We start from the raw sequence: 12,687 nt of genomic DNA on the forward strand, positions 1-12,687 counted from the left end.
CGTTCTTCCTGAAGCCCAGCACGGACACGCCCGTGAGCTCCGCCAGGTCGCTGTCGGGGGCTGCGTGGGGTCGGGTCATGAAATAGGGGGGGGGGGTGAGGCAAAACATGGACGGTGGGCGATCAGCTGACGAGCAGCAACACACTATGAGCTCACAAAAGCAGACGCGCACTACTTACCGCAGTTCCTGATGCTGCCGAATGGGTTGTGATCGTCGTCCCCGTCACAGAGCACCGCGCCGAGGACGTAGGCCAGACACATCGGGGGGGGTCACCCCCCCCCCTTAATCCGTGCCTGCATCGATGGTCGCTTTCTGCCCTCTGTTTTTGCTTAGGCTGGTGATGCGTATGGGCTGCGCTAGTCGCAGTCCCCAGGCGTTCGTGGATCGGGCTGCATTACACCAACCTGCAGCGAATAGAGGTGCACTCGCAACACCACCCGGTGGTCGATACCCATGTACCCTAGATATTCGTGCCATCTGACCGGGTGCGGCGCAGTACCACTAAGGAAACTAACTCTAATCCTGTTCAAAGTGTTGCAGTGCGCATTTGCTCTCCCCAGGTCGAGTCCTCAGTGACCGGGTGCTAAGAGTTGAAATACTTATTAAGCTGAGAAGAAACCCAGAACAGCCTCCCCCCCCCCCTAAGGAAATTCATCCAGCGACGAGCAGCAGCAGCAAGTGCAAGGCAGGCCCTCTCCGACACCCGACCCACCCCCGACGTCTCTGAGTCTGTCCCAGAGTGAGGCGCGGGCCGCCCCTGCTCTCCCCACCCACCCCGTCGAGTCCTACCCAGAAGCCGCTGAAAGCCGGCCCGCGCGGCCGCATGCGCCGGTTCTATGTCATTCCCAGACCACCTCCGCTCCAACCTCTTCCCCGAAAGCAAAGGGCACTGCGAAGTGCGAACCAGCGTACCGGGGCGAAGGACCAGAACCTATGGCTCGAGCCAGGCCATGGAGCATTCCCAGAAACTAAAGGAAAAGCATGACTGCTGATTGATCCGGATTGATCTTTGTCCTCCTGCACGCCGATTGGCCAACAACGACGTCGGGGTGGCGGACAGCCAATGAGTTCGCAGGAGGAATCAGATCGGGCAGTCGTGCTAGGTTCCGCCTGTCTTCCGGTGTAACACCCCACCTGCCTGCTACTTCCGTAGTTGGATTATAGTATGTACCGCAATGCTTGCGAGCAGGTGGATTTGCCTATGTCCTCTCATGTCGAGCCGATCGAGAAGGTTAACCGCACGGAGGCGGGCAGGGTGAATCAACCACCTGCAGACTGATTCCGAAGAGACCTCAAGGGGCGCTGCCCTATGAGTGCGACAAGGACGGAGCTATGCGGAAGGTATAGGAGAGGGTCGGGTTCTCCGGAATCAGTCGGCTGGCATTTGCAAACCAATAGCTACACGCATTGCCTTGTGCAACTCACGGACCAACTGGTGAAATGTACTCCCTCCCCCACCCTTTCCCTCTTTCTCTTCCCCTTTTCCTTCCCTTTCTACCCCACTCCTCCCGATAAGGACATCCCACGTGCCCCTGGGGCGGGGCGGTATGTGCGCAGCTGCCTGTACCTGGGGGGGACGCATGTCCGGCTCCTCGTTGCGCCATGCCACCCGTTCAGCCCGGCCCGGCGGCGTCCATTCTCGCTAATAAACTGCCGAGTCGCCTCTGGGTCAGCTCGACTCTTCAGCGGTCGGCACCGGAATCACAAAGGGGTTCAGACGACGCACAAAAAGAGGCATATTACGACCGCTGATTTTGAAACATTTATTTGTACCATATGATAAAATTAAACAACTACAGAGGAGATATTAAACAGTCCAGAAGCGCACTACCGGATTTTGGCGGGGATGAGGACACAGACGATCGGCTTGTTGAATTCGTTGAGCAGCTCCCACTTCACGTCGACGTGTTTCAGCTGTCGAACGAGAAGTATATTATTTTACACTTGATCATTACTTTGCATATTTAATTTATTAACATAAATTTAACCAAATGCCAAATGCCAACATAGTTTCACAAGTAAAACTGATTTCTTTTCTGTAATCGAAAATTGGTAATAAAGTGACCACTGATTAGTCATTGCAAACAAAATAACATAATTTTTTGTTTCCTACCACTAATTTTTCGAGTGTGGTTTCAGTAGCTATAGAAATTAGTTGTCACTGAATTAACTGAAATATCAGTGCGAGCAACAAATTCTCGGTTGGCGCGGCAACTTTTGTTTGTTTGTGTAGTTATGAAATGGTTTTAAGTCTCCTCCACTTAATAGTCGAAAATGGAATTTTTTATAAAAATGAGTCACCACTTACTTTTGGCTTGTTCTTGTCAACGAAGATGCTGTATGTGTAGGTCTGCGGGCCGGGGGCGAGCGGGCAGACGAGACCCGTGTCCTTGCAGGCATCGGGGTGCTTCAGGTCGAAGGGCATGGACAGGCCTGCAATGACGCCGTGCACCTTGGAGGTCACCCGCCACTCACGTTTCTCTGCGGGCAACACGCGTGGTCAGTGACGCGTCCTCATCATCGCCGAGGGACTACTTACATCAAAGCCGTCCTCACTCACTGTTGATAAAGTCGATGGAGATGGTGGTGTGCTTGTCCCTGCGCAACGTGCAGACCGTATCGTTCTTCCTGAAGCCCAGCACGGACACGCCCGTGAGCTCCGCCAGGTCGCTGTCGGGGGCTGCGTGGGTTCATGAAATAGGGTGGGGTGAGGCAGGCAAAACATGGACGGGGGCGATCAGCTGACGAGCAGCAACACACACACAGACGCGCACTTACCGCAGTTCCTGATGCTGCCGAATAGGTTGTGATCGTCGTCCCCATCACAGAGCACCGCGCCGAGGACGTAGGCCAGACACAGCAGAACCAGGGTCGTCCGGGAGTCCATGGCGGCAACAATCAGAGGGATGGAAGGGGAAGGCTGGGATGGACAGGTCTCGGGGCGGGCGGGGCTCGCACTGACGGGCTCCGGGCTCCGCCCCCGGGCTCAGCTGACCGCGGCCCGAACTGCAAGCAGTGCAAGAGCGGCCCGCGCTGCCGCAGGCTACGGATCCTCCCCGCGTGCACTTGGTGTGGTGGCCGCCAACGGCCGCGCTCAGCAGGTTTACTGCTGCCGCGTTCAGCAAAGCAGCGGTGGCGACCTACTAAAGTGGTGAGCGAGTTCGTAATTCAAAGGCTTGCATGTAAACGGCAGGGCACGACAGAGGGTTGCGTTAATTATTACCACTCATATCGACACAGATTTCCACTTTAACATCAGGTTTAGGGGTTGTCAATATACCAGGTGGTTGATTCACGCCGCGCTGTAGTTAGACTGTACCGCAAGCACTAATGCGAACGGGCTTGCCTATCGCCCCTGTCCACGGCGCCTTACGAGCCGAGCGAGTAGGCAACCCACCCGCACTTGTGCATGCGGTAAAGCATAACTACAGAAGTGCGCGGCGTGAATCGGCCACCTGGTAAATCACAGAAATTTCTCTTGATTTGCCCCCCCCCCCTGTTATAGCAATAGCACATCATTCTCTGACAGAACCAATAACTAGGCCACTAAAACACCCCCCTCCCTTTCGTCCCTCCACCCTCCAGACCCCGTATGCAACTACCGTCAACCGCCAGTGCTTTTCGGATGATCGTAACTGTCCCCCCTCACAAGCGTCACGACGTACAGAGTGGCCCTCATGTCCCGGAAAATTGTGAAAATTATATTGTATTACATTACGGGCGAGCTTGCTTGCCTAACGTCTCACCACGACGACGTCTAGGGATCATCTAGAAAGTACGTCCGCCTTATGCCGTTACGGAACTGCCCAGTTCAGCCAATGGTAGCTCCCACAGCGCCTGATCGGTAGGCAACATCTTTCCTCAAGTGCACGTGTGCACTGCTGGGTTGCCTACCCTAATTTCCGCAGGCGCCTGGCTCCTGGACATTGACGAACGGCCGTACTTTCTGGACGATGCCTTATGGCCCCCTGCGAGAAGGCAACGCGTCCACACGCCTGCATGAGCCACAGCATAACAATGAAATTGTCCAGGGGTCTGTAGGTCACTCTGTGTGATGTGTGGACGGACGACCCGACCCCTCGCGAGCCTTTCGAACAACTGCTTGTTCAACTGACGCTGTGCGGATGACAATTATTGAATGTCTCAGACGATCTCTCTAAAAATAAGTCGTATGATCGGCGAGCAAGAAGAGTGCGAGCTACGAGAGTAATATCTGTTGTTGCGGATTGGCCAGCCGGTCGCGCACGTGCACAACGCCCATGTGCGGCCTGCCGGCCTGCCCGCCCGACGCGCGTGCGCGTTGGGCTGCCTACCGGTCCTGGCGTTCGGCCCGCCGAGCTCTCCGCACGACTCGCGTTGGCGCGGCGCATGGCAGAGTTCCTCCTGGTGCCACCTGCCGCCTCTTTAGAGACACCGAACGTGCTAATTGTGGGAAACTCCGAAAAACCGAGCTGCTGCGTGTCCAGCAAAGGTGGCGTGCAGTGTCGCTTCGCTTCGCGAAGTTTGGATTGTGGATCCTAACATTATATAGCCGAGCTCACACGATACACCTCTCTCCCCTCTCCGCCACTACTACACTACAGCCACCCCACCAAAGTACACAAAAACAACCCGTTTAGTCAGAATTGTGCGTAAGAGGAAAACTTGTCAGAGTAAATTGGTTGATTAGAATGGTCCCCCCCGCCGCCACCACGGCACTCGCTCAACTAAAAACAGAGCCTCACAGGTTAGTATCTGGCAAAAGATACTGCTGGCGGCTGGTGGTGCTGGTGGTCCGGATGGTCCCGCCGCCGCTCGCCGACTTCCTCCCTCCTCATCCTGGTCCGCGCCGCTCCGCGCTGCTGCTGCCGGTGCTGCGCCGCCCCAAGGCCGCCGCGCGGGTCAGACGGCGGCGGCAGGAGGAGCCCCGCGCAGCTCCACGCAGCCCCACATTAGTCTGCGGGGCACGCACCAAGGGGCATCGCGTGGCGCCCACGCACATTTGCTTGCACAGCTGGCCATCAGGAAGTCGGGTCGGGAGGGAAGTTCAATGGACCTCTTAATCTCCCGGCGGCATCGGCTCCAAAGACAACCGCCCCCCGATAACCCTAGCAGAGAGAGAGAGGGGGGAGGATGGGGAGGAGGGACGGGGTGATACCGCGAGAGCACGAGCACGGTGGTCGAGTCGTATGGTAGGTCACGTCGGAACGGCAGGTCGCTCAAAAGCGCGGGAGGGAGGCACGGTTCGGTTAAGTCGGTCGCTGTTTGTCACGATGAGAGGCCGCCGCGAGCCGCGGGTGCCGCGGGACAAAGGCTCGGCGACACCGCGGGCCGGGGGTGTTTAGCCCCCGGGTGTGAAATGACTGCAGAGGCGCGGAGCCAGGCGAGGGAGGGGGCGGGAGGGTCACGCGGGTCACTGCAGCTACTGCAGCTGGCGCAGGGTGGGTGGCGAATGCGGGTGCGTGCGGCCGGGCTGCCTACGCCGCCGGCGCCACGAGGCACCGTGGTCAACGCGGTCAGTGAGGATAAACCAAGTCGCACGCCAGGGCCCCGGAGGCCTGCCCTGGGGGGTCTAATGTAACTGGGATGAGCGTGTACACCGGCCGCCCAGCTGCCCCGATGGGAAGACCGGGGAAGACCAAAAGAAGATTCGTGACGTGAAAAACCACGAACCCAAAAACCAGAAGACCAAGAGAAGACAAAAAGAAGACATAGGGAAGACCGCATCATTTCACCGGCAAGTTACAGAGCCCCGCTCCTTGTATTTAGGGGGCCAGCTGGTGTCGAAGTCGAAATGACTCATAATTGACTCCAAATCACCTTTCTGCCTAGCTCGCAGTTCGCGTCACCACTGGGTATCATGACTTTGTCGCTGGAGAGACGTCGCGATCGTCGCCCGGTTCTGCTTGGTGAAACACGGTCATGTGACCACACCAAATCGCGGCGAGGGAAGTGGAGGGGGGAGAGTGTGGCGGGGGAAGGAGGGGGGAGGGGGCACTGGGCACCCACCGCACGCAACCGCGAGCCACCGCGCAAATCGCTGACCAGAGCAACAGCAGAGTGGAAGGCCCCGCCCCCCCCCCTCACCAGGTCGTTGGGGCTGCTTTCGAGAAACGCGTTTTGTCTCCCTCACGCAAGCCACAATCTGTCCGAGAGCGACGGAGAGCGGCGAGGGGCCGGGGGTTGGGAGTAGGGGCATGGGAGAGGGGGGTGACGTCTGCGGCGGCGGCAGTGGACGCTGCGTCTTATCAACCGCGCGCAGATGATTTCGGAGGCAGCCCCGGCGGGGCGGTGACGAGGGCGGCGGGGGCCAGGAGAGGAGAGGAGGCTCAGGCAGGCGTATATTGGCCGCGTCGTGCAGCTAGAGCCGGCTATTGTGACAGCTGCAGTCCAGTCGAACACCATCACCGGGCGGACGCGACGCGAGCAGGCGAGCAGAGCACAGCGTCCTCTTCCGCTCCGACAACGCACTCCTCATCCTCCTCCGCAGGATCATGACGGCGACTCTCTACGCCCTGGGGCTGGCCGCCCTGCTGGGGCTCGCCGCCGTGCTGCCCGTGACCCTGGCTGCCGACATCGAGACCTGTGACGGCGGTGAGTGTTTGCTCAATGTTTACGCCCGCCAAACTCAGCGGCCAGCAAGCGGCACAGTGTGACGCTACCCAAAGGGTATGCCAGTCTGTTTAGGACACATACAGATTTACTAGACTCTATATCCATTTTTTAAGGGGCCTGGGATAATTTTCTGTGTAACCTTATCGAAGGGGCCCCCCATATCACAGGTGGGAAGCACTGACGTCGTCTGCGACTCGCTTGTCTCGAAAATTGACGTCCAGTCCAGTCCGACACTGGCCGGTAGCAATTATTTGTGGCTCCTGTCCACCTAATGAGGAGGTTCAGGTGTCGCGGCCTCTTCACAGAGCGAGGGAAGTCCAAGCGAGCCGGAGCGTTTAGTGACACGAGTGACGACTATGGACTGTATACCTTCGACCCCGAGGGTGAGGGCGAGCCTCTCGGTGGGATGACTTGAATTGGGCCTCCCCTCGCTTCCCCACCCGAGGGGGGACTTGTTGAGTCGACGGCGACGGTGCGGGTGGGAGATAAGCCCCATCCCACGCCCACTGCGGCCACGCATCATCCATCCGCACCCGCTGGAATCAATTGTGACTTACTGGACCGGGTCCGCGACGCCGTCAGAGCCAACTCAGTCACGGTGTTGGTGAAGACGCTACGACTAGCTTTGACACGACGCCTTTGCCATGTTGTAGTGGGCCTTCCCCCCCAGGAGTTCCGTAAAATCGATTCGACACGTCTCAGGAAATTGGAGTTCTGCCGGATTTGTGAAATGCCTCCAGAGTCTGAGCTACTTAGTTCCGTCTCTTCTTCCTTCACTGCAGTATTGCCGGGGGATGGGAAAAAATGCTAATTACCAATAAATTGTTTGCAGAACAAGGCAATGACCTGGCTGACTTCATCAAGGCAGAAGTTTCCGACTGCTCAGAAGACACACCGAAATGCCCCCTCATCAGAGGAAAGAATGTTACCCTCACACTTACGTTTAAAACAAGTAAGCAGAGAGGAGATTTATTGAGCAGCACTCTTTTGTAAGTGGGAAATATAAGCATAGCTTTGATCTATATCTCTTTTTTCTTTTTCAGAGAAAGATATTAAGGAAGTGCGGCACATTGTGCATGGTACAGTAGCAGGTGTACCTGTTCCATTCCCCTTGGCTACTCCAGATGCCTGCCAAAATACAGGTCTTTCATGCCCTCTGTCAGTGGGGGAGCACACCTATAAATACGCCTTATTTGTCAAGCCAGTATACCCTAAGGTAAGAAAATTTGTTTGAATTAAAGATTCAAGTATAAAATGTCAGTAATTATTCTTATGCTGTATTACTTCCTTTGCAGCTAAAAGTACAAGTGAAATGGGAACTGAAGAATGAGGAAAACAAGAATATTGTCTGCATCATCATTCCATCAGAACTAAAGGATGCAATTAAAGATGCAAAATAGAATTTTTGGTGAGAGAAAATACAAATTTAATTGTACAATTGCTTTTCTTTTAGACTTTTAGAATTAATAAACCAAACTGTAATATTAACAAAAAAACAAACATGTTCTGCAGTCATAACTACAAACCATTTTCATCACATAGGAAAAAGAAAAAGATCTTTCATAAAAATAATTATATGTAGAGAAAAAATAAAAACATTTTATACCTTCCAAAATATATTCCTGACTACTAAGTAATAGTAATCACAGACCGAATATGTTTGGGGAAAGCAGCTATCCCATTGTGTGTAATCAAACAGAACTAAATAATTTCAATTGGTATCACAATATTGATAACAATGATCACATTTCCTATTCAGTGCATGAATATCAGTTTTGAAAAATGAAAATACTAGTTTGAGGGAGAGCTTAGTTGGCTTCAGGTTTGGGACTTCCTTTGGACCCATGGTCTCTCCAGTTGCCACCACTTCCAGACTGCTTATTACCACCGCGAGGATAGCCACGACCTCTGCCACCCCATCCTCTACCTCGGCCCTGGCCCTGACCTCGACCACCACGACCTTGATGTCCATGGCTTTGACCACGTCCATAACCACCTCGAGAGTATCCTCCTTCGCGCCACTTGTCCTGGTCCTTGGCGAGTTCAGCGGCGGCGGCTAGGTCAGCTTCATCAGGCCGTACTTTAGCTGTGCGGCGCAGGGTAAAGACAGCTGCATCCAAACCGCCAATATTGGCTGACATGACTTTACTCTGCCACCACAAACCCATTGTGCCCACAAGAGCCTGAAAATAGACAGACAGTTGAGTCATCGACATCATATGAACAAGCCTTTAATCTAATATGCAAATAAACAAACTCACTAAAGCAAAACTTCTTCGATCTTGAGTAAGCAATATAGCTCGTCCTGTGCCTGGTCTTGTGACTCGGGCCATCTCCAATAAAACACGGCGATACAAATTACGGTTTCCTGATTTACTTCCCAAACGAACGCCAAAAGGCTGAAGAAAAAATAAAAATGTTATAGACTTATAGAATGTGGCTGGGGTCCTGGACCATTAAGTCAAATTAAGTAACATGAAAACCTACCAGATCTGACACTATGACGTCTACACTTGCTTCATTGAGTGGCAATCGCCGAGCATCCCAGCGAACCGCACCCAGAGGTAGCTCCTTCCCAATCTCTTCATGAAGAACCCGAAGGTTGGAGTATAAGCGAGACATTGCTTTAGAATGGTTATCTCCACCAATATGAAATGTACCAGGAAAACTCATTGCTCCCTGAAATCAAAAGAAAAAGTTACATATCTTGATGTAATAATTAGTAGATATGGTGTAAATGACGTATGAAATGAAAACTTACCTCAATAGGAACTGATCCACCACCTGCAAGTGGATCAAGAACTATGTCTCCTTGTTTAACATCAGCTAATCGGAGTAAATTGTGACATACAGTGGACCTGAGTGTTGTTGGTCCAAAGAAAGAGATATTCCTCCGATGAAGAGATTTTTTAGTAAGAGCAATGCTAACTTGAGCAGTATCTGCAAAATAGTGAACCTCATAATTTTAAAGTTCTATTTAGGCTTCTGCTAGTAAAAACATAATAAATAAAAGCTTTCAAAATCTGTATACCTTTCACCACAAACAGAATGACCTCTGCATTGAAATTAACAAGATCCACAACCCAATTGAATTTGTCTTGCAGAGCTCCACCAAATTCTCGAGCTGCCTCCATTGAGCCAAAAGTATGCTTGCCAACACGGAAACATGTAGCTCTGAACCTTAAAACTCTTTTCTCTACAAGTGAAAAAAATTGTTAAATGATACAGATAGGGAACACTAACACCATTTTACCCAAGGAAATAAACTGAAGATTACCAGGAGGCACAGTTTGATCGATTTCACGTTCAACCTCTCTGTCATAGTCTGGTAATGACTGAATCTCATCATCAGAGTCAACATTTACTGGAATGAAAGAACATGTTGAGTATAATTAAGGTCAAATCAGACAGCATATAAAAAATTATTTGAAGAAAACCAACCTTCAGCCTCCTCAGGACAAGGGTTTGGTGCTGCAACATCCTGGGAGTGGTCAAGTTCAACATTTTCTACACCTATTTTATCTAATTTAACATTTTCAGACTGAATCTGCAAGTCTTGCACAGTTTCCTCAATGCCAGACACAGACTCCAAGACATCTTCTTTAGGACTTGTTTCTTCAATTTTACCATCAGTTTTTTCCAGTTCACACTTCATTCCAGAAGAAGCCTCATCAGAGTCCCCTTTGCTGCTCTCAGGTTCTTTCTGATCATTGTCGGCAGCAGCCCTGCGAGCTGAATGTAAATTGGAAGTGTCATGACTATGGGCCCAACTTCCAGTTTAAAACACTTTATTATAATTAAGCATTCCGGTAGCAGAAGAATGTGAGGAAGAAGAAAACAGAAATCACTATGCTTTTATATGGGACTTCCGTATTCTTGTTTCCTCCCTTCTTCTGCATTTCAGCTTTACCGGAATGCTTTATTTAGAGGTAAATATAATTAGGGCTTACCATTATATTGTGCTCTGATAAGATCGGCTTTAGCTTTACGCTTAGCTTGCTTCTCAGCATTACGTTGTTGCCGTTCTTTGTACTTTTTCTGACGCTCAGCTTGTCTAATCTTTTCTTCTTCCTTGTCTTTGGTAGCACGTTCATTGGCAGCTGCATACTCTTCCGTAGAAGGTCTCAAAATACCCTTAAATTCTACAAGGTCTTTCCATACATTCAACCAACGGTCCCATTCAGGAGTATGAGCTTGCTTTGCAGCAATAGCTATATCCTCAGCCTGAAAAAGTTTTCATTGAACAGTTTCTCCGAAACATGAGAGGTGATGAGTAGTTTGATTAACAATAAACTTACCGTGTTAGATCCTTGAAAACCTACACTGGAATCATAGCTTAATACTAGGTACAAATTATCAACAGATCTCATTAGCAAAACCTGCAATCAAAGTTCATAAATGATAGAAATTGAAAGTGAATTGGGGGTTAGGGAGGCATGCAAAATTTTTTAAAGACACTCTACCTCAGAATATTTTGATTTATCGATGTTGAACATTATTCTACCACGCTCTTTGATAACGTCAATTTCTTTGCCAAATTTTGCTTTGCATTCTTCAATAGCCATGAACTCAAACCCGGTATCTACGGTAGCTTCAATGGTGATTTCTGATTCCAAACGCCGACTTATCAGTTCTCCTATTGCTCTAGGATTTGATTTTTCAGGACGGTCGATTTCATCAGAAACTTCTCCCTTTTCCATGTCCTCTTTCGGTTCACCTTCCATTTTCAAATATGTGGCACCAAACTTGTTGGAATACGGCAGCCGGGTACTACAACAGATGTTGAGGTTGGGTTGGGTTCGTCGAACTGCAAAAACTGAAACTGACACGGAGAGCCAAAGTGAATGGCAATGTGCATGTTCTCTCTTGGAAAAAGCATTAGCAACAAAGGACAACGTCTTTAACATGAATTATTTTTTGAGTTTACGGGGAAAAGATTGAGATAAAAGGGGGAAGGTTGAATTTTGAATAAGGACGTCACATCCGTGCTGTGAAAAGTTGGACCTTTTTTTTTTCTTGTTATACTGTACTGTAGGAGGCACAGACGTGCGGACTTGGTTGCATACTCCCACGGGGCCGTAAGGCACCAAGGCACCACTGCGCGCGAGGGAAGCCCACCGCATGCCTGCCTGTATCCGGGACAGTAACAAGGAAAAGGGCCGTCGAAGAGATCACCACCCTGTACTATTTGTAACTACAATTGTTATTACGAATGCAGCAGAGGTGTTTTAAGTTGAGAAATTGACGTGTTAATTAATAGAGCGCACTGATTCCATATTGTACAATTAATGACAAGATTTATTTAATTCTTTATACAAAATAATTACACATGATCAGGATTTGTTTGCAGACGTCTGAGTCTGAAGCGCCATAATACTAACATTACAATAAATAATAATTATAATTATGGATGAACAGATAGGATGACGTCAAAAGAGAAACGACGGAGCAATAGGGATATCGTTCTGATCGTTTACAATATTTATCTATGCTCCAAGATTTCAAGTTCAATCATGGAGTATAGTCGTACTCGAAAATTCTATTCTCACTGGAAGGAAGGGTGCGCCCCAAGTCTCCTGGAGTGATCGTCGGCCGCAAGTGTGAAACCATCCTGAAAAACAAGCCCTAATTTGAGTGACCCAGGGAATCTATAATTATGAAGTAACTTACTTATAAGACATTTACTCACCTTAATTAGAATAGGAGGGTCCTGGGCTCTGGTGCGTATTCGAAGTCATTTGATAGTTGGGGAGGAGGAATCAGAGGGGCGGATGAGGGAGGCGGCCCGTACTCGGCGAACGGCACTCTCACGGGGGGACCGTACTCGGGGGCGGGGGCTGGCGGAGGTGGCGGTGGGGGCGGCGGTGGTGGTGGTGGCGGAGGTGGCGGAGGAGGGGCGTAGGCTGGTTCTGGGATTGCAGCTGGGGACAGACCAATCGACAAGCGTTATAACTATGCTAGAAATAGTAACACTAGGCACAAAAGTCGGACACTTATTTACTCACCAGGGTACTGCTGGACGGGAGGTCCATACTCGACTGCTGGAACCGGTGCAGGCAAGGCGATCGGTGCAGGAGGTGGGGGTGGGGGTG

At 51.0% G+C, this 12,687-nt stretch overlaps 3 protein-coding genes and 1 long non-coding RNA gene across 4 annotated transcripts; 1 reads left to right on the forward strand and 3 right to left on the reverse strand.

Moving 5' to 3' along the window:
- Positions 1 to 1,740: 1,740 nt before the first annotated feature.
- LOC113207881 (ecdysteroid-regulated 16 kDa protein-like) lies at positions 1,741 to 2,921 on the reverse strand (the record flags this gene model as incomplete). The annotated part of the gene is given in 4 exon segments (XM_026424621.2): positions 1,741 to 1,915; positions 2,310 to 2,482; positions 2,562 to 2,681; positions 2,780 to 2,921. Coding segments are annotated over 4 exon segments (489 nt in total). The 3' UTR covers positions 1,741 to 1,828.
- A 3,353-nt stretch (positions 2,922 to 6,274) lies between these two features.
- Positions 6,275 to 8,095, forward strand: LOC113207883 (ecdysteroid-regulated 16 kDa protein-like). Its single transcript, XM_026424623.2, has 4 exons — positions 6,275 to 6,574; positions 7,428 to 7,547; positions 7,639 to 7,811; positions 7,891 to 8,095. The coding sequence occupies exons 1-4, from the start codon at positions 6,475 to 6,477 to the stop codon at positions 7,993 to 7,995; spliced, it is 498 nt and encodes a 165-aa protein (XP_026280408.1). The 5' UTR covers positions 6,275 to 6,474; the 3' UTR covers positions 7,996 to 8,095.
- Positions 8,096 to 8,250: 155 nt separating this feature from the next.
- Positions 8,251 to 11,582, reverse strand: LOC113207882 (tRNA (guanine(6)-N2)-methyltransferase THUMP3). Its single transcript, XM_026424622.2, has 10 exons — positions 11,059 to 11,582; positions 10,894 to 10,974; positions 10,546 to 10,819; positions 10,037 to 10,327; positions 9,873 to 9,959; positions 9,627 to 9,791; positions 9,357 to 9,535; positions 9,083 to 9,274; positions 8,857 to 8,994; positions 8,251 to 8,778 (listed from the first exon to the last, which is right to left on the reverse strand). Exons 1-10 carry the CDS (start codon positions 11,500 to 11,502, stop codon positions 8,404 to 8,406), a joined length of 2,226 nt encoding a protein of 741 aa, XP_026280407.1. The 5' UTR covers positions 11,503 to 11,582; the 3' UTR covers positions 8,251 to 8,403.
- A 248-nt stretch (positions 11,583 to 11,830) lies between these two features.
- Positions 11,831 to 12,683, reverse strand: LOC127749345 (uncharacterized). Its single transcript, XR_008011086.1, has 3 exons — positions 12,601 to 12,683; positions 12,285 to 12,516; positions 11,831 to 12,206 (listed from the first exon to the last, which is right to left on the reverse strand). It is a non-coding gene; the product is annotated as an uncharacterized LOC127749345 (long non-coding RNA).
- Between the last annotated feature and the right edge of the window lie 4 nt (positions 12,684 to 12,687).

The sequence above is a fragment of the Frankliniella occidentalis genome, unplaced genomic scaffold (assembly GCF_000697945.3).
Source record: "Frankliniella occidentalis isolate FOCC.00 unplaced genomic scaffold, Focc_3.1 Scaffold47, whole genome shotgun sequence".
Lineage (NCBI taxonomy): Eukaryota > Metazoa > Arthropoda > Insecta > Thysanoptera > Thripidae > Frankliniella > Frankliniella occidentalis.